Source organism: Phoenix dactylifera, unplaced genomic scaffold (assembly GCF_009389715.1).
Source record: "Phoenix dactylifera cultivar Barhee BC4 unplaced genomic scaffold, palm_55x_up_171113_PBpolish2nd_filt_p 000237F, whole genome shotgun sequence".
In the NCBI taxonomy this organism is placed as follows: domain Eukaryota; kingdom Viridiplantae; phylum Streptophyta; class Magnoliopsida; order Arecales; family Arecaceae; genus Phoenix; species Phoenix dactylifera.
In genome coordinates, this window is record NW_024067736.1 from 168247 (window position 1) to 190047 (window position 21801).

The 21801-nt window shown below is 40.5% G+C and overlaps 2 protein-coding genes across 3 annotated transcripts; both read left to right on the forward strand.

The window, feature by feature from the left end:
• The first annotated feature begins 2318 nt into the window (after positions 1-2318).
• Positions 2319-8529, forward strand: LOC120105223 (extensin-like). 2 transcript variants are annotated; one of them, XM_039117487.1, is made up of 3 exons: positions 2319-2535; positions 2630-2881; positions 7325-8529. In XM_039117487.1, exons 2-3 carry the CDS (start codon positions 2636-2638, stop codon positions 8093-8095), a joined length of 1017 nt encoding a protein of 338 aa, XP_038973415.1. In that variant the 5' UTR covers positions 2319-2535; positions 2630-2635; the 3' UTR covers positions 8096-8529. The 2 variants fall into 2 exon arrangements, with proteins under 2 accessions (XP_038973415.1, XP_038973416.1); XM_039117488.1 differs by having other exon boundaries at positions 2634-2881.
• Positions 8530-12009: 3480 nt separating this feature from the next.
• On the forward strand, positions 12010-15825 carry LOC120105224. Its single transcript, XM_039117489.1, has 4 exons — positions 12010-12835; positions 13962-14245; positions 14419-14646; positions 14839-15825. Exons 1-4 carry the CDS (start codon positions 12442-12444, stop codon positions 15313-15315), a joined length of 1383 nt encoding a protein of 460 aa, XP_038973417.1. The 5' UTR covers positions 12010-12441; the 3' UTR covers positions 15316-15825.
• Positions 15826-21801: the final 5976 nt, after the last annotated feature.

The following is a 21801-nucleotide window of genomic DNA, read 5'->3' on the forward strand; positions in this document are numbered from 1 at the left end:
TCTAGCCCACAATCTAGTTCACTTTCTGAAGGACATGTCTGACTGGACCACATGGCACTCTCGAAGCAAACGATGTGTGTCAACTAGAAAATGATACTTTGCCTCCTCCAACTTCTTCTCTCGTAGACGCTTAATCAACAAAGCTGAATTCCTCTACAGGATGATGTAACCTGCCTCCATAATATGTCCGTATGTGAGAGTCCCTCCTATGCAGCCCTAAACTCTGCCTCAAATGCTGATGCCTCGAAAGAACGACCCCTTCGCCGCAGTCAACCTGGAGCCAGGTCACAGAATCATAATCCCAATGGCAGTTGTACCAGCTCTGTGGCTAGAGGTGGGTTTCTGAGTCGAGATCATATGGAACACTTACTCCATGCAGATGAGGAGATTTGGCTTCATATTTTCTTTGGCTGAGTTGGCAGCTGCTTGGGAGGGAGGGTTACCTGTTGTTGAGTTTAAAGCATTTTAGGTTTGGCTAGAGGGGGATTCTACGACTGCTATCACGTGAATCAGTCATTCCTCCCACAATGCTCCTCAATTCATTCTTCTCTTACGTGATATTTTGCAACTTTATGCTAAAAGTTGGTGCTTGGTTGGTGCCTTTCCAAGCTACCTACATATTTAGGGAAGATAACCGAGCAGCAGATTAGTTGGCATCCACTGAGATTTATTTTAATATACAGTTTGAACATGAGGACACGCTGCCCACTCAGTATCTCAGTTAATGATGGCACATACTTATTGTTCCTCTTTCATTTGATTTTAGTTTTGGGTTTGCTTCCATTGTACAAAAAAAAAAAAAAAAAAAAAAAGACTGCATGGAGATACAATACAATTAAATATACATCGTATTATAAATAAATATGTTCATGTACAATGAAAGAGGCAGTGGCGATGATCAGTGGGCACTGTAAGATGGTGTTGATGATTTAAATCGGATTGCCTAGATGATCTTAGATCATTGATGATCATTATCTATAGCTATTCAAGATCACTAGCCATACAATACCAAAATTATCCCTGATATATTTCATAAAAATATACTTATTAGTCTTGTAAATTATTAATCCTATAAAGATATATTAATTGTTATTATAGAATTAATATTTTTTATTTATACCTATAATATACTATTTTTAATACTAATATTCATTTTGTTTAGGGAAAAAAGGCAAATAGAAGTAATATATTAAATAATTTTATTATATAAATATAGAGTATAATAGTATATTTCTACAATAATTTAGAATTAAAATTGAATAATAATATGATAATAATATGATTAATAATATAATATAATATATAATATATATAATATTGACATAATATAGTAATTATATATTGATATATCAGTTTTTCTTTTAGAATGAGAGTCATTTTTGTCCTCAAATTTCAGCCGAAGATTAATGTTTTAGGATGATATTGGATACTCGACCTTAAAAATAGACATCTTACCACTGGATGAGCGGTGGTTTGAGAAGTGAGGATAATTTCGGATCACTGCCGCATAGGATCACCGTTTGTGAAACCAAATGCGGCGATCCCGTCACCTCTACCCGTATTACCCTTGATCTTGAGATGATCACCCCATAACAAATGTCCCTTAAAGTTTATTTACAAGGTCATTCTATGTTCTTTGAAAAAAATTAGGTTATCTGCAATTTGTATTACAATACAGAGTTTTAAAAAAAATCAAAGAGGATTTTGTGTATTATATTTTAGATAAAAATATAAAATAATTTTGAAACAAAATAAATTTTTGTTTGAACAAAGTAATTCTAAAGGTTGCATGATCAAATTACGTAATATCAACAATACAACATATTTATCTATAAGTTTAATGTTCTACAAACTTATAAAGAACGTTACAAACAAACAATAAGATATCACAACCATCGAGGTACTACCTCCTAGCAAATTAATTAATTCTTTTCCATATATGAGACTGGATTTGATCGGAAAAAATGTTTCCAATTTTTCATTGCAATCTTTAGGAAAAAATTAAAATTTGGCGTAAATACTAAAGAGGGACGATAAGCGCCTATTGCTTGATCCCGTCGGCACTCAGCACAACTGTGCTGTCGGAACCATTTAAGATATTCCAAGAACGTGTCTCCTTCTTGGCTCCCTTCCTATGCTCAGATCCAACCACCCAATTGTCAAAGCTCGTTATCCATTGGAAAAATCCAGCCGTCGATCCTTTAAAAAAATGCCTAGCGTACAACTTATTATTTGTACCTGCGGTACAGCGGTACTGAAATTTTGAAACATGAAACTCTGCCGCACCCAATACCACGGTAACCATAACCCCAACCATCATATCGGATCTCCCTTTGCGAGTCCGGTCACCGCCCATTGCCCCCAAACTCTTTCCGCCATTCTTTAAATTCGAATTCTCCCCCCTCGGCCGCCACTCTCAGCCTCCATGCGGATCCTTAATCCAATCCCTCTTTTCCTCCTCCGTGACTAAGAAGAATTCGGAGTCTTAGAGATCAGAGAAGAAGAAGTAAGAAGAAGAATCCGAAGCTAGTTCCGGTGAGAAAGTGTTGTTTTAGGCTTTTCTTCGATTTTTTGCTCTTTTTTTGTGGCATTTTTGGTTTATTTTTTGGTCCTGGAATGGGATACGAAGGTAGGGATGCCGGAGGCGAGGGACTGGGTGCTGCAGGCAGCAGGTGCGGCGACGACGGAGCTCGCTGGCGGCTTCCTTATCCGGAGGGGGGCGTCGCCGATGCCGGCTGCGGAATCGGGTAGGGTCCTGAGCCGCAGGGTCGCGGACGGCAAGGAGAACATCCCTCCGTGGGCCGTGACGCGGAGGAGGAAGAGCCCGCTGCCGAAGTGGTATCCTCGGACTCCTCTTCGGGACATCACCTTCATCCTCAACGTAAGGGGATTTCTCTCCTCCCCCCATTTTCGTGGAGTCTTTACAGAAGTGCGTTTATGTTTTTTATGGGAACATTCGGAAACTTTTTCCCATTTTCGGAGATTTATGATCACTTTCTTGGCATTTGTTTGTTGAAACGATGGAATAGTAAGTAGATCCTCATTAGATGGGTCTTGCTTCTTTGTTTTGAAGCTAGGTTCTCCATTTCTAATTTCTTAATGATTACAGATTCTTGGAACTTGTTAGTTCTGTAGATGGTGGTGATTTGTAATGTGAATTTTTCATGCATTTTGTGGAATTTTCTCGCTTATATTTAGTTTTATTTCGTTCCGTGGGTTGTTTCTCTGACCCGATAATCAGATTATCTGGAGGGTTGTCTGTGATCGGATGATTAGATGGGAATTCCATGTTTTCTTTTGGACAGTACGCTGAATTTTAATTATCCACTCATTCGCATTTATAGCAATCAGAGAAATGATTGTTTCACCCATATATCTATTTTATTTTATTTTCTTATGCTTAATTACTTATTCTCTATGGTTTCTTATTAATTTTCTTCAGTTCATTGATTGGATTGGTCTTTGTGTTGTCTCTAACGCAGCATAGATTGGTCCTGTAGATCATGGAAATTCTTCAGATTTCCGTAGTGTCTTTTGTTGAATTTTACGCTTGTAGTTTTAATTGTTTCATACTATTGTAAATTATATGATTTATTTCTTGAGATATTGACTAAGTAAAGATGCATCAATTTGTGAATCTTTGTCACGTAAATAAGAAAAGATTGTTATCATGATAAACATATCATGATTTTGCTCGTATGGTTTTTTCTGTAATCAGAGATGTTGACTGAATAGCACCTACAAAAATGATATCGCTATAAGAAAGCTATTTTTTCTTTTTTTTTGAAGCCTGATGGAAGCACTAGTTGGAGCAATCACTTGAGTAATGCATGTGTGAGAACCAGCCTATCAGGCCTGTTATATGCCGAAGTTGGCAGGCCTAGCCGACTTCAATTCAGGACTTCAAGAGAGAGAGAGAGAGAAGAGAAGAGGGTTAGAACAAGGGATCACAATCCCCCGCTCGATTGCTCACCGTTGTGAACCACGCAGAGCCGTGGTCGGTAAGGCCTCCGCGGGGCAATTCAAATGGCTGCCGACCATCGGGTTGCGCACAACTATTGCCAGGATTGCGGGCGGATGCAACAATATCGAGCTTATCCTCCATTCAAAAATCTTTAAATCTTTTCTTTTCCTTTCCGACCATTTATCACCCTCGAGCTTCCTCCCTTCTTCTTTCTCACCTTTGGCGATCGACCTGCCCCCACAATCGAGCTCTGCCACCCTCAAATTCCCTTCTTTCTTTCTAGGTTTTTGGTTGCCCTGCTTCCACTATTCTAAGATATATCTCTTCCTATCAGGAGCTGCCATCGTTGCGAGATCCCTCGCCTCCACCACAACTCGGTGAGCTCCCATCCTTCCTCCTTTCCTCTTCCTCCTTCAAGTTGAGCCTTATTTCCTTAGTTTTAAATCCATCATGGGGCTTTGATTCGGCATGTTCATAGATTGCCACCATCTTTGGCTGTAGATGTAGTCCTTGGCCGTCACCGGTGGCGGCGGCTCTACCATGCCTGCCGTCGGATCGTGGGTGCCCACCTCCCGGCGTCTTCTCTCCTCTTCCCTCATTCCTTGTCAATTTACTTCTTCTTATCATTTCTTCTTTTCTTCCCTCATTTATTTATTAATTTGAAAAATGAAAAAAATATGATTTACTTCCTTGCTGCTATTTCCTCCTTGTCCTGTGGATTAGTTGCAGGGATGACCCGTGCCATTGACAACTAACGCCAAACCTCTAATTGAACCCATATCGAGATTCTCTTATCTCTGATTGAACCCAGATTGAGATTCTCTCTCTTTCTTTCTCTAAGCAAGACCTAGTGATCTTAGTTCAAAGCCATGATCCTCTTTTGCTCGGATCCAAGTTAACCCCAGGATGGAGGCCTAAAGCTCCTTGATATTAGGACAACATACCGACCCAATACCCCAGCCTTGTCGGGTATCTTTTGAATTTGGTGACCATTAACCTTTATTGAGCCATCTAAATCATAGCTCATCTTGATCAATTTAGTTCACTTTGTTCAGACCAACCTATGCAGTCGGGTACCGCCTCCGATCAATCTTACTTTTCCTTCACCCTAATTTGGGCATAAGGTTGTATTCTCTAATAGTGTTTTAATTTGTAACTTTGCTTGGCTGCTAATATAATGATAAAATTAATAATATTTTAATGATATTAAAATAGGCAAATCTGATCCATCTAATTGAAAAGTAGGATTTTGAAGCAAAAAGAGGTAAGTAACCTAAAGCTTCAAAGTATGTTTTTCGATTTTTGGTAAAAAAATAATTAGTTTATTATATTTGATTGTAATATTTGTTTTTATATTTAATTAAATGGGTTAGGCCTGTCATTATTACGATAATAATTGTTTTGTGTTATGTTATGAAATTTGGAAAATATAATTGGGTAGATTATGAATTTTGTTTCATATGTATGTATTCTCAGCATGATAATGTTTTGGCTTGTCAATGTAGATTATTCGTAGGCCCTGTTGACTTGTAATTTGAGAAACTAGTTACAACACCAAGCCACTGATGATTAGAATAGTAGTATTTGGTAGTTTTTGCATTCTATATCTGACCTATGCCACTGGGTTACGTGGCCATAGCTTGATGTTGGGTCTCTAGTATCAATTTATGAAAATAATAATAAATTTCAAAAGTGATATATGTATTATTCGAAATTTAATTTATTCTCAGTCCGTATCATCTATTTAATTAATTATTTATTAGCATGTTTCGACCCTATTTTATAGTGTTATGTTGCTTATTAGGCTAGTGTAGCTCATTATTCTTTTTTTCTCTATTTTTTAGATCCTGAATCATGATTGCTCAGAACTTGGGTAGATCTTTTGAAGATAATCGCAATTATTGGAGTTCTAGGTTAGATTATTTAGACTAGTTTAGTTAAAATATTTTATTTAATTTAAATAAATAATAATTAGTTAGTATATTTTGACTTATGTCACTTTGGAACCATTAATTATGAGAATGATTCGTTTTAGATCATGATTAAATTAATTTTCAAGAATCGAAGAATTATTATTGTTTTGATCATTAATTAGTGGTAATAACTAAGAAGTTTAATTCTTTGATTTATTGAATCTAATTATAAATTAACAGGAAGATCTTTGCGACATAAATGACTTAACATCATTTCTATTTATATAGTAAATTTGGATGTGGCACATCTGGATTTTTAGCTATTTGAGTTTTTTTTCTTAATAAATATTGTGGTGTACTTGATATAAAAGTGATGCTTTCTTAGAGCTTGTTGAACCTAAAGAGGAAAGTACTAAATAGACTGGCCAATTTTCTATTGCATGGTTCCTCTGCAATTTTGATTTTATTGAAATTTTCTGTCTTCAGCTTGTTATGATAATTGCATTTGCATGCATTACGAAATACCATAAGAATCAAAGTTAGTTCCGCTCCTAATCTACTTCTGTACACTTTGACAAAGGTTAACTATCCCTTTTGCTTTGACCTTCCTTTATTTTTGTTAAAGTAATTGTTTTGGTATAAATATGATGAGCGTTTCAGTCTGTGCATCAAGTGTTCTAGGTATTTTAATGAGCTGGAACGAGGGGTGGCTTTACTTATTTAATTATTATTATTATTACTCTTTTTGCTTGAATCTATGAATTGTCTTCCATTACAATTATTCTATTCTTTTTTTTCAAAAGAAGTATGTAATGTTTTATCTGACATACTAATTAGTAGTGCATTGAAACTATTCTAAATGAGCTCTTTATGCTACAGGAGCTTGAGTTGTAGAGTGGGTTTGCATACATTGATCTCTATGAAGCTTTAGACTTGCTTAATGTTACTTAACTGCAGATGTCTTTTTGCTTCTTTATCACAATTCCTCGGAATTCTAGAAGTGTACTATGGTACACTTGAAGTGAATAAGTGCATTTTGAATTTCAGAACTTTATTTTCTTTCATACATTAATTAATCAATTATTATATTGTTATCTTTTAAGTAGTTGTTGAATTAAAGTGCCCAATGTGTTAAAACGGCACATATGCTGATCATCCTCAGGAAATGAGTGTCTTATACGCAATTGGCACTATGCTTTTCTACTAGCAATTTTGATTAAGTTTATTCTGTTTCTTGTTCATCTGTATCCAAACTTTTTACTCCGCAGACTTGACTTAGATGTGGTATTATTTTTGTCGATTTCAGAGTTGAAGCAATAGAGTTATGAATAAAAATTGTTTTAATTCATGCCCCCTTTGTTATTCTTATGCTACTCTTACCAATATTTTTCTTCCGGATGAGTTTCATATAGACTGGATTATTTTATTTATTTTTGAAATTTATCAGGCCCTGGAGAGGAGAAGAAGCCATTTGCGAGCAGCACAGGCTCAACCGAGGGACCATGACCCTGAAGCAACTCCACAACCCACACTTCCCACAAATCCCTTGCCGCAGGAACCAAGCATTTCTGAACTGACTCCACAGGAACCGAATGTTTCTGAACAGACTCCAGTCAACCAATTCCTCCCATCTGATACTTCTGAACCCTCCTCAACTTCCACGGTCACGAGTTTTACCCCACCTTCTCCAATTGAGCATCCACTGCAGACATCTTCCTCCTTCAGTTCCCTTACTCCACCAGTTCAGCACCCTCCTCTGACCGTATCTATCACTACCAATCTTGCATCCAATGATTCGAAACCTACTGAGTATGAGAAGAACACATCGAGCCCAATTGAGCATCCACTGCAGAGATCTTCCTCTTACAGTACCCTTTTTCCAGCCGGGCACCCACCACTGACCGAATGTGTTTCTACCGATCTGGCACCCGATAGTTCGAAGCCGACTGAGTATGAGAAGAAGCGGTCAAGGCCAATCGAGCATCCACCGCAGCCATCTCCCTCTCCCGTTTCCCTTTCCTCAGCTGAGCATCCACTGCAGACTGTATTTGTTTCTAGCGATCATGCAGACCATGATTCAAAGCAAACTGAATATGGGAAGAAGCTGTTGAGCTCCATTGATGAGATTGAAAGGGTTGTGATGAAAAATCTGAAGAGGACCCCGAAGTTGCCAGCCAGGAAGGTGACATATAAGAGCACTCTTATGTCATTGCGATGAGTGAAACAATTTCGTTTCGCCAACTGAAGTGGAGAAAATTTTGGAGGAGGTTCATCGTCTGATGAGATTCTTTTTCTGCCCTATCTGCTGATAAGTCAGTAACTTCGCTGCCTTTTTCGCTACTTTACCACCCCGCCAACTTATCTCAATTTGGTTTGGGGATTCTGCTGCTGCTCTTCCTTCCATATCCAAGTTTCTGCAGGGACTTTGATTCCGGTTTGAGTTTGTTCAGACCTTCGTCCATGTAGGACTGTTCTCTGTTTCTGTACTAGAGAAAGACCTCCCCGTATCTTCTGTCGTTCTTCTTTGTTTTGGGTTTCTGTTAATCGATGTAGCTTGAGGACCTTCCATAATAAACTTTGGATCTTTCCCTATAGCTATATATATGTAAAGAAAACAATGATATAATTTTGATCTCTCGCTCTTTCCTCTCCCCCCTTCCTCCCAGTAGTATCGGGATTCGAAAAAAGCCAAAACAACTGGATCCAAATTTGGAAAAAAATCTTAGCATCCGTATTCATATTTGAATTAGATCAGATATAATAAACTTCTATCTAAAACTGAACTGAATGAGAACAGATTTATTCAGATAGTATCTGACTTATTTTCTGTCCTAACTAATTCGGCCTCAAAACTGAGACATCATCTTGAAGAAGGGGCCTTGGCTCGTCATAGGAGAGATTATGGTGCTGGAACCGTGGAGGCTAGATTTTATTTCGGATGCGAAAGCGTTCAAATCTGTGCAGTTGTGGGCATGACTTCCAAGACTTATTTTGGAATATCCGAAGCGATCAATCATCCTCAACGTAGCCCTCGCCCTCAGGAAATCGATGCTTATTGACGATTTTATTGGCATGCCGATCAATTAGAAGGAAGAATGAGGACTTTCGGCAGCCGTTTGTTTGCGAGAATGTTACGGTGGTTTGCTTTAAGTGCAGCCGGATTGGTCACACCGATGGCAGGTGTCGCTTCCATTCGCTGGATTAGCCCATACATGGGGCTAGCAACTGATGTAGCCCGAATATTTTGTTTTGGCGGAACACGGCGCAAAAGATCGAATCACTTCTAACTCATCACCAATGGAAACAAACACAAGAAAAAATCAAGGCATGACGGAGGCTCGAGCATCTCAAACCCTTGGGTCTACCCAATTCTGCCAATTTCTCCTCTTAACTCACAGAAGCCAGGCACGGTGGCGAGGTGCAAATTGTGTTGAATTAAATTAAATATTTTAAAATTTGAAAACCAAATATTTGACTTGGTCAACAGCTAAGTGTTACAATAGGACGTCATAAATCCGCAGAAAGAGAGTCTATTTCTTTTGACGCGCCTGAGCTTATATAAAGGGCTGTAGGAATCATTTCAAACACAATAAAAAATTTCTCTTCTCCCTATTTCAAGAACCTATATAAAAAAGGCTCTAGAGATTATTGGGGAGAAAATAAATTTTTTTTTTCTCCTCCTCTTAATTTTTCTAAGTTTCTTTTGAGCTATCTGCAAGCGTAAACGTGCTCTTCTTTCTTCCTTACGGGAAAGACATAGTTTTATACTAGATCGTCGTATCTCTAGGAGATCTGTGCCAGCAGACCCGTGCATGAGGAGCATAAATTTTTCTGAGACAACACGTCAACGTGCTTCGATCCATATACCATGCATCTTCTCTCTCTTTCTTCATTTTATTATTCTATTGTCAAATTAATTATTTGCTAGTTTATTCTTCTTATTTACTATTTTTAAATATTAAAAATATTTAATTATTAATTTATCAATTATATTTGTGCATCTAGGCTAACAAATTGTCGGTCTGAGCTTCTTTCTGAGTCTGGCCTTCTCAGACACCAAAGCGGGACTCGCTCGAATGTCACATGCCAGAGGCATAGTGTAATACCGATACTGGCCTGAGCACGACCCCATAAAGCCCAGGTATGTTCTCTTGAAGCTCAAACACTTGGGTTCGATCTGGCTCCAGCCTCCTCTTCCAGGCCCCCTGTAATACAGCCGAAGCAGTCGAACCTTCCAAGTCTAATCCGACCAAGCCCATGCTGCTTAGATTCCCAGGAGGAAATGGCTGGAAGTAGGCTCCTATCATGCTCTTGTGCTGCCCCATCATCACTGTCAGTTTACGAATTAGCAGTCCCATCAGTAAAGATGGCAGCCAGATTGGCACCCTTGGAATCGAATCAGCCAGAAGGTAGTAGAATTGCGGACGAGCATAGAGTTTTTGGTAAAACTAGAGGAACGCTGGAAAATCTCTCTCGGCGCCCCATCAATGATTTTTTTTTTTTTCCTGGAATTTTAGGCCTTCTCTTGGCTCGATGACCCTTGCCGAGTGATTGAAATTTTTTATGCTGTTAGAGTCATAGGACCTCTTTGGAGACATCACTCTTATGCTGTAGAAGAATATTATATTACCTCTATAGAAGTTCTCCACAACAGTCCCGGGCAAGAATTCATGGTCATCACAAATGCAAATCTTGAATCGTTTCTTTTGGCTGCTCTTTCTTATGCATCTTTCTTGAATGTGAACGTATGCATCTCTGTTGATGAACAAGTCTTGCTCCTTCTCGAAGAAAGAGAGTTATATCGTTTCCTGTGAGGCTCCATAATCCCTCTTTCTTTCAGGTCGGCATAATTTATACCAGCGTTAAGGACGCGGACGCTTGCTAATTTACAGCCCACAGAGATAGAATTAAAATTCTCGGGCTGCTTGGTTTGTCGTCTTTAAAAAGCGTTACGGAAAAAGGATGCCTCCTGAGAAAGATGTCCTTGTCCTCTTCTTGTTCCACGTAATCCCCTCTTGTATGTACAGTTTTTTCTCTTTTAGTAAAAGCCGGGAAGTAATTTGGAAGTGTAATATTCTTTTATGAGTGTATGAGAATTAATTTATTTTATTTATATATTATATATTGTTAATAAGTAATATGCAAAATGTTAGGAACTTAGGTTATTAGATCATATCACTGTTTTGGTTATTTCAAGTTAAAAATAAAATATAACATATTATCAGCGTTACAGTACTATTTTCTCTCGTGATTGTGAACTTGGTAGCCAACACTTCCAGACTTTATCACCCCCAAAGCTTGCTTTCTCATGGTTGCGTTTTTCAGTAACTTATCAATGCTATCCAAATTTCTCACTCTTTTTGTTGTTGAGTGATAAGTCAACACAAGTTGCTGTTCATGGGTCCAATAATTTCAAATATGATGCGAGCAAGATCAATAACCGCCTTCACATACATTAACTCTTTGGATTGAAAACCCGTCTAGATTTCTGCGCCCCGTAACAGTTTGAGACGTTAACCTTCAATTGTCGTTTTCCCTGCCATGTTTGATTTGTTTTTGATATATCTACGAGGCCCAAGTGAGGTACCAAAGAGTTTCTCGTTACGATGTTGTCACGCCGCAGTTTGGGAATATGGTTGGTAACCGTTTTTGGGCTCCGTAGTAATTGTAACCTTATACAAGCGGCTAGGTTAAATGCCGGATGCCAGCGAGACAGAGACAGCTGGGGAGGATAGGTTGCACGCGCGAGCGTCCGCATAGAAGTCATCATCTGCCATCTGGATGCTTTATATGCCTCTTCTTTCAAACCGCACTCCCTCATGATAGTTTCTATGCGACATTCCCTTTTGTCCGTCCACTTACATCACTCCCCACCAATTACTCTTCCTCCCTCTCCCAGTTTGAACGTCTTCGTTCTTCCAGCGGCCCATCACACGAGCTCCTGCTCTCCTAAGGTCCATTAATCCGACAAAAGGTCGCCATCCAACATGAACCGAGATAGAATTTTTCTCCGAAACCGCGTGCGCACTCCAAAGAGTTAATAGAGACCGCACTCTTCTTTTATTCCATTTCCATTTCCCTCGAAAACGACATCCTTCTCTTTATCTTTACAAAATAAACCTCCCTGAGCTTATCTAACGAGTTTTATATTCTTATAGGCCCCTCCCTCCCTCCTTCTCTCTCTAGAACCTAGAGCTACCGACCCACTGTTCTCCTTCTCATAGAATAATCTCCTGTGGGTTAATTTAATCTTCGACTCCTTCCTCTCAAAGTTTCCATCTTTGAAGCTTCGTCTTGCGCCTGCGCTTCCCGCGAACTTCTTTCCTCTTCGATCGCTGTGGAGGATTTTATAGCTACCTTTAAAAGAAAAAAAAAATAAGGGAATCCATCTCGGTTCCAGTGAAGCCGTCGGTCTCCACACTGGATCTCGCGGAAGTTTCCGTTTTGTTTGAATACGGGCATCACCTGTTTGACGGATCCCTCAAATCCTTCGGTTCTTTGGTTCAAATGAGAAATGTCACGCCGATGGTGAGATCCCTGTAGAAATCGGGCAAATAGGTGCGAATGGACCGATCTCAGCCGTCGGATGGGGCGGGGTTGGTGGTGGCGATCGAGTGCGTGGCGGGGAGCTCGAAGGCGGAGGAGTGGGGCGGGCAAGTGCCGCAGACCGGGGACGTGGTGGAGGAGATCGCGATCGGGGGGTCGCCGGCGGTGCGCGCGCCGTTCAAGGGCGGGAGAGGCGGGGTCCAGAAGCTCCTCCACGCCGCGTTCAAGCGCGGGAAGACCTCGATCGCCGTCCGGGTCCGCCGGGGCCAAGAGGAGGCTGTGGAGCTGCAGGCCTGCATCGTCCCCCACGAAGCCGCCGGGCGGCGCCAGTACGTGCTCCGATCCATTCACGACCCCAACTACGCCGTCGGGTTCGCGGACCGCTCCGAGAGCGAGTGCATCGCGTTGCAAGGTAAGCGCCCCGCCCCCCACTCGCTGTTCACTGACGTGGACGGAACCTCCTTTCCGGATGTTCGCATAGAAATCTCTATGCGTGCAGCCAGAGAAAGCCTTCGTTTCCCATTGGACTCAAAGTGGGAAGGCCCATGACTGTATATTTTTTTAACAATTAATAATTACGAATTTCTGTAAGATATCAGTCTTCTTGTAAAACCCCAGGCAATAATGGTGCTCAAATCCGTGGGCGGCCATCTAGTTCATAATTCAATAGGGGTTTATCTTGAATTACGAGTTTATTAATGGGACAAGTGAGGTGATGACTGTTTATTGTTAGATCGAGAATTGGATGGTTATAGCACTTCATAGTGTGAGCAAAAGCAGGTGACGAGGTTTCTAAAGGCTTTGTACATGAATTGTTAAAGTGAGGTATTTGTTATAAGATTATAAGACTTCATCTGCTTGGGGTTTTCGTTGGAGAAGATCTTAAAGACAATTTAATGATTCATTGCAATAGGCTTTTAATTACACATCATTCTTTTGTCATTTAAGAGCATTGAATTGCTCTGCCATCAATTTGACTATGTCGTGCTAATCCTTCCCATCAGTGGGTTGATGATGCTTTAGACTAGCGAGACCCTTTTTTTTTTTTTTTTTTTTTTTTTTTTTTTTTTTTTTTTTTTTTTTTTTTTTTTTTTGGTACAACATCCGTTCACATCCGCCATAGATGGGTGCAGCCAACAGAATCAAAAAAAAAAAAAAAAAAATAATACAGAATGTGAAGCACCAACACATGGTCCGAAAACTCTAGAGTGGTGGGCCGCGAAAACTTAAGTCGTCGTTGACTGTAAAATACCTCCGGTGATGCTTGAGATTCACCAGCATGCCGTATTTTTTAAGTTGATCCTTGGGCTAGTTAGACTTTGATTGGTTAGATTAAGATAAGACGAGCTGAAAACTTGGAAATTTGAGGCCTCCACTTGGGTTGACTTATTAGCCAGCGGACAATTGTTGACTATGGGAAATCACCTCCCATGATCTAACTGGCAGCAGTGCCCATTTTCTTAGAAATTGAACTTGCAGCTGATATGTTTTCTTCCTTGAGTAGGCACTGACATCTATCCATGCTTCTTCCTCTGCAGGTTCAAGGAACTCAAGGGTAGTCTGTGCATTAAACGCCGCTCAGCTCCAGGATGGATATGTATCATATCCTTGGGAGAGGAAGATGAGGGAATCACTTCCCATGTCAAACATGAGCTGCTTCCTCTCTATGCTTGTCCTTCCCAAGGCACTGGATCCAGTTGCCTCTCGATACGACTCCATTGAGGAAACCTTGGCCCGAGCAAATGCTTGGTTCAACTCCTCTCGGGCCTCAGGGGTCCCAATTGTGTTCATGAGTGTCCAGACAGAGGCTCTACTTACCAAGGTAATCCAAGGAAATGATCCTCCTCGGACATAAAAAGGTCTGGAAGTTTTGAAAGTTTTCCAGCACGGCCAGTTAAAGAATCAACACTATTTGCATGTCCTTTTTTCAGAAGAAAGTAAACTATTTTCCTTGTCTATTTCTGGTGACTGCAAATACCTGTTTTTGTGATACAGATATCTGGAGAGACAGCATCATCAACTGTGAATACAGGATCGCTGTCCGACCTTTCACATCTTGCGAATGCTAGCCTTTATGGGTTCGAGGACTACCATGGGGTGGATATTGGAGTGGTGAAGGCAGTTCGGCTTTGGTACACCCCGGCTGCCGGAGAAATGGCAGTAGAGATCAAACTTCGAGAAGGCGACACCAAGCTGGGTTTCGCAATTAGTCGCACTGAAGAAGTATTCTCTGTTTCCTCTCGACGTTTGTGTTAATTTCTATCGTGCTTGCTACCTTTACTAATAGAGCTTTATTACATTATTAAGGTTTAGCGACATCAAAAATCAATGAATTTCCTAGTGTGCAAGCCAAGTCTGTACTGATGCCTGGTAAATATGACACCTTACTCATCTCCATTCCTCCTTTGTTCGCAGGGTTTTATCTACATATCTTCTGTAATTGACGACGAAAACGACAATGGTGTGGCTTCGACACGATCAGGGCTCAGGCATCTGTACAGAGAGGCAACAAAAGCATCAAAGCTACTGGTGATCTCGAGGGTAGCCAATGAGAAAGTTCTCCCTTGGATGGTGTCTTCCTTGGGAGCCATTCGGTGTTTCGACACCGTCTCGCTCAGCCAGAAATTCTCACTTCATCGCCATGCATTGCGGCCCATTCTAATCCATGTGCTTATGTGGGAGCGACCTTCGAGCAGCGCTGTTGCTCGGTATAAGTTTATAACGCGATCTTCTGTGCCGCCGCTGCCACTGCAGCCGCCGCCGCCAGCAGCTCAACTTCCAGCAGAGAACCTAGCTTTTGGTGATGCATCAGAGATGAGGCTAGAGAGAGACACTGCAGGGAACGTGTCATTCAGATTTCATGATTTCTTCCTACCAAATAACTGGGTGTGACTTTTGTGGTTTTGCGTCTGTGTGAAACTGTATATATGTTTGTGATTACGTGAGCTGTGAGCAGGTCCATGTCAACGTGTTGCGTTCAGAAGGAGCTTCATTGGATGAAACCTCAGCTGAAGGAATGCGAAGATATATAGCTGTCACCGTGGACTGAAGGTGTTTGCTTAAGTTGCCTTATGACAAAGATTCAAGCTTTAGCTGTCAACTAGTTTGTGCGGTTGCCCACAGTGCTTATGCGTGTGTTATCTTTTCGGGTTACTAATTCCGCCCTCTCATGGAGCACAGTTTCACAATGTTTTACTTGTACATGTGCGTAATTTGGGTCAAGCTGGGGTTAGTCTCAAAATGACTGGGCTACTCATAATGGTAAACGAGACTTGACACTTCAACCTGGAACATCTGCTGTCTCAAGTTCTGGTCGTGAGGGTTTTGTTTTGAATTTAGGTTAAATTATGTTTGTGGTTGTATTGTTCGCATGAGAAAAAGATCCATCTTCTTTCGTGCCAATCCACCATCTAATTATCTGATGCGATCTGTGCATGTAGATGAATGAAGGAGTTCAAAGCACTTTGATATATGTGGTGGATGATTCGACAGTCATTTCATGTGAAGGAAGGTGAATACTTCTTTTGCTTGAAAGATATAACTATTTATTATTATCAAAATAAAAATTATATTATTAAATACCATAATATAGATATAAACTATTTTATTTTTATAACAATATTTAAAATCACGATATTTTTATTACTACATGCATATAGAATCAAAATTAAGATATTTCTAATATATTAGTCATATTTCCTATAATAAGCTATATTATGATTGCAATATTCGCGATCACATTATTTAGTATTTATATAAACTTATTGAAAATATAAAATTGAAAAAAATACAAACATATGATATAATAAATAGGTTAGATTAATAATTTTTTATATATAATAAGATTATGTTATTTAATATTACTATGTTTTTGATGGGTAATGATTATATTGTATTTTATTGTGTAATGCTACTATATTTCACATGAATTACAGTAGTCATTAGTATCATTAAAATGTACTAGAAATATTAATATAATATGAATAATATTAATATTAATATAATATTAATTTAAAATTTATATAATATATATCATGCTAATATAATAAAATAATATAATTTTATACCATAACTATTTAGTATTAATGTAGCATTTAAAATATTAATGTTATAATACAACATATCACTATTATGTTTATTGAATAATTTAATATAATATAGCATTATAATATTAAATATAGAATATTACTATGACATTTTAGCTAAAAAAAATTATAATATAAAGTATACCATAATATTTTTCTGTTATAATATATAATATATGATATAAATATAATATTAGTTTTTATTATTAATTTTAATTTTAACATATAAATTAAATTATGACTTGCGAAGGAGAGTTTTGTCATTTCAAGAAAATTGGATAGCTTACTCCAATTTTCAGCTTATTTGAATAATTCTGACAGTTAAATAGAATTTCACATAAACATCTACCATAGCTTCGCTTTCTAGCACAGCTTTCTTTATTCCTATTTTCTTTATGCCTCTGCGAAATGTCACCTAGATAAGCAAAATCGGTTGGCTCCATTTAATGGCACCTCTCCTGGAAGGGTAGGAGTTGTATCTTTCGTGCAAAAGGAATGATCGATTTTTTTTACGATGTTAATCACTGGATTGCACCATGGCTACTTTAAGAATTATGCATACCTATGAAAAAAAAAATGGCCGCTGCATGATCCAACATCACGAAAGATGATGAATTGGGGGGGCTGGTCCAAGAGGTGTTTGGGGAGCAGCTGGCAGAGATGATCCTAACTCTTTCGGTGCCCACCAGGGGGAGTCTGACAGGCTGATCTGGATGCCATCGGGACAGTCGCAGGTGCGAGCTAGGGATCTCCTGACTCTTTTCAGTAGGGAGCCAGTCAGGCAAATTGAGGGAGGGTGGATTTGGAGGATGCAGATTCATCCGTGAGTGGCACTCTTCATCTAAAAGGTAGCCTGGGGCTGCCTACCTACCAGAAGTGTGCTAGTCAGGCGGGGTGTGCGGATCCCTTAGTATTGCGAGATGTGTTCAAGCATTGTGGAGACCATCGAGCATGTCCTGTTGCAGTGTCCCAGGGCTAGAAAGATATGGAGGAGATCACTTGCCCCTCTTTCTTATTCAGTGGAGTCGGCACAGGATTTGTTACATCTGCTAAGAGTATCTGGCTTAGCACATTTGGTTGGACCGGAATGCGCTATTGTTTGAGGGCAGGAGGTTCTCGACGAGGATGGTGGTGGATAGAGCTATGCTTCAGGCCGGGGAGGTTTCCTCCGATCTCGACTTGTGTTCTCTTGGGATGGCCAGAGACATCCGGGGTACTCGTCGTGCTGTTTCAGAGCCCAGGTTTGTCGTTGCTTTTTGGGTGCCCCCACTCCTTGGTCATCTCAAGGTGAGCTTTGATGGTAGCGTGGTGTTGGAGGGGAGGTTCGGAGGGGTTGGATTTGTCATCAGAGATCACCTTGGGCGCCTGGTTGCTGTGGGTGGCCGATGTACGCTAGGGCTCACAGTAGTGGGAGCTGAGCTGCAAGCAGCTTGGGAGGGCATATTCTATGCGAGACGGGTGCTCGGTGCTAGGTGGGTGCACCTTGAGGGGGATACATCTATAGTTATCGATTAGATTCGGAGTGCGAATAGGTATGGTGATGGTCATCCTCTTATTTGTGAGACCCACAGACTGACTTTGGAGATGGACGATTTTGAGGCAGTACATGTATTCTGAGAGGCGAACAGAGCAGCAGATTGGGGCGCCTCTTACGTTGCACGGTATTCAGAGGAGATCTATTGGACTTCCACTGTAAAGCTTCCGCCCCCACCGTATTTTTTGCTTTCTTCTGATCTGGCATGATGTACTCAAGTTAGAGTTATATGAAATTGCCGTTTTCACCCAAAAAAGAAAAGAAAAGAAAAAAAAAGATGATGAATCATTCTTTTTATTCTTTTTTGTGCAAAAGATACAACGAGAACCCTTTGTGGAAGCGCTTGTTTCTGCGAGTGGTCCAAGTTTAAATTGTTGGTATTGCTTGAATAGAGAAAATTTGATTAAGTGGACTTCAAGGTCAAGTACCTTCGTCCAGGACATCTTCTAAACAAACAGGCCTCGCATCCGGAAGGTCTGAAAACTAGAAACCTAGAGACGTGAACAGCATGAACCTACCAACCGCGTCCTCGTAAAAGTAGAAATGTTTACATGGGACTGAATGAGACCACGAAAGCGGCACTCCCTTGTCACCATCACCGACTGGAAGTTTGGACGGGTGCCACTGCCACCGATCCCTCCCTTCTGAACTGCCACGGAGAAATGGTGCCGACTCGACCATCACAGGTCCGAGCCACCAATCCAGCAGGAGCCAGGAGGTACCGGCATCAAGCGGCTTCCTTTGTCAGATCTAACCCACACACTAAATTTGCACCCCATTTATTACTTCATTTTTGTCTACTGATTTTGATGGGCAATATGGGTAAACGGACAAACAGCTCTCATGTAATGTCAATTTGCGATGTCATAAAATATGTCTCATAAACGAGGAAATTACATAGACGCACCTTTTAATTTGGGCAAGTTACACTTAAAACCCAAATGTTTTAAAAGTTCTAATTATCAAAATCTTAATATATATTGCAATGTGGCCCAATTGTCTATTTAGTTCTAACACTATTAATGAAGTAAAAAAAAAAAAAGATAAAAATACTTTTTGATTCAGAGGGATCAAATCTTGGCTTTCGTGCAAAAAAAAAAAAGAATCATTTTTTTTTCGCAAAACCATCATTAGTACAGACCTCAAAGCACTCAGGACTCCATCATTTTTCCACCAACATAGATCTCAAAGTGAAGGGTGGCACTGCTTTCAAAGCAACTACTGGGCGATCTCTTTTGCTTGCTCCCGCTCACCGGTAACCCTTGTTTGTCGGTTATGAAGGTGGCGATGGAGGGGTGGCGCATGTTGTTGTTTGACAATGACACAATGGTAGTGTTCATGAACTCGCAGGATGCCTTCGTCTCCTACACCAAGGATAGTTCCCTCCTCATCGATTGCTACGACGTCGACCTCCTCCTCAATCGAATCTCTTCTTGCTATGCTCACAGGAGGCACCTCCATCACGAAGACCCTAGCAGCAATGTCTCCCTCTCTGACCTAGACCACAAGTGGTACCTCGATCTCACTCCTTGTCATCAGCTCTACCATCCTTCTTTGCTCTTGGATCCTCCTCCGCCATGACCTCTTCATCCTCGCCCCGCCTCAACTTCAAGCACGACCTCACCTGGCCAGCACTCGCCCTCAACCTCCCCTACAGCCTTTGACAGAATTTCTTTCCCCACCACTTATGAATCATCCATTGCAAAAATCTCAAAGCACGCCATCCTCTATAATTCATTCGCTTGCATAGATCTCAAAGCAACCAATGGGCAATCCAACCCACCTTCACATATCTCAAAGCAACTAGTAGATGATCCAACTGTTGGGAATAAAACTGTCCCAGAAAATTTTAAATCTATAATACTCTACTTCAATAAATAATAGGCAGAAATAGGCTTAGAGAAAATAAATAGAGAAAGTGGAAAAATGGAACCCGATATGCTGAGGCGTGGTATGTTGGTCACTTTTCTTGAAGTAGATTTCGCCGCCTTACAGTGCACTAGGCTTAGATGGCGTTCTACTCCTGAGATACAACAGCCTCTCGCACTGTTCCTTCTGCCTCAATGATTTGCACGGATCAAAGAAGCCTTCGAACCCAGAATCAGTATGCAGCAAGCCCGTTGATTGAAAGAAAAACAGCAAAACCGGGAGAATAGAAGTTCTCTGATTTCAATTTTATATATATCCTGTCTAATCCGAAGAGGTCTATTTATAGACTTCTTCGGGACAGACGCGACCCAAAACCGATCCAACGGTCAAAACCGGTAAGAAAGTTTGAAAAAACACTGGGAGTATGGCCAGCGGATGCGAGGTTGGTTGCGAAGAGGTGCTAACGAGGAAGCGACGTGGCTCCTCGTGCTATGGGTGCGAGGCACGGCCCACGCACCTCTTGGCTCATCGTACCCGTTGTCCGACCTCGGCTCCTCTGGGCTCATTACACCTGTGGTCCGACCTCGGCCTCGGCTCTTCGCGCTTCAGTTGAGGTGGGTCAGACGAGCACAGGCACACAGAACCTCGGACGAGCAGGGGCAGGGCCCAGCGAGCACTAGCACATGCGCAAAGAACCTTCGCTCGGACAAGCACAAGCACAGCTCGGCTGCAGAGAACCTCGGCTCGGACAAGCACATGCCCAGCTCGGCTGCAGAGAACCTCGGCTCGGACAAGCACAGGCCCAACGGGCACAAGAGAACCGAGCTCGGCTCGGACAAGGAGGGAACATCCCAACGAGCACAAGAAAACCAAGCTTTACGTAATAGAAATAAAAAGGAGGGAATGGGAATCGAACCTGTTATCTCATCCCCACCCAAACAACACACCAACCACCAAGACAAACTCCCTTATTAACATATATATATATAATATATATATTTTAAGTATGAAAACTTTTAATCATTATTTAATAAAAATCTAACACCAACATGGCTGCATAGATCACAAAGTAACTAATAAGTATATGACTTTCCTTTCTACAAAGTTAATGGGAAGGGCATTTTGAAATTTTGTAATAAAAAAATAGACGGTTAGGCAACATTACAACAACTAAAACTGATTATAGCCTAGATTTGGGCACAAAAAATGTCAAATTTTACATAGATCAATTTTAATTGCAACGAGTTTCAAAACTTGAAGAAGTACCTCTATAATTTTTTCTCTTATAAACTGTTTATAAGTTACTGACGCAAACACTTCTACGTGACGCAAATGCTTGACGTGCCTGATGTTAAAGAAAGTCAACAACTTAAATTCTATCGAAACATACGCGCACACAGAGAACCATTAAAGGGACTAATTTATGAAAGTTTCTTATCAGCTTAACTTCTAAAGGTGCAGCAAACATAGAAAACTCCATCATGAGTAGCGAGTGCTAAACGAGACAAGCCTGTCAACGCTGGAAAAACTACAGACAGTTGGGCAACATTACAACAGCTTTACTAAAGCTGATTATAGCCTAGACTTGGGCCCAAAAAATGTCAAATTTTACATAGATCAATTTTAATTGCAACGAATTTCAAAACTTGAAGAAGTATCTCTATAGTTTTTTCTCTTATAAACTGTTTATAAGTTACCAACGCAAACACTTCTACGTGACACAAATGCTTGACGTGCCCGATGTTAAAGAAAGTCAACAACTAAAGTTCTATCGAAACATACGCGCACACAGAGAACCATTAAAGGGACTAATTTATGAAAGTTTCTTACCAGCTTAACTTCTAAAGGTGCAGCAAACATAGAAAACTCCACCATGAGTAGCGAGTGCTA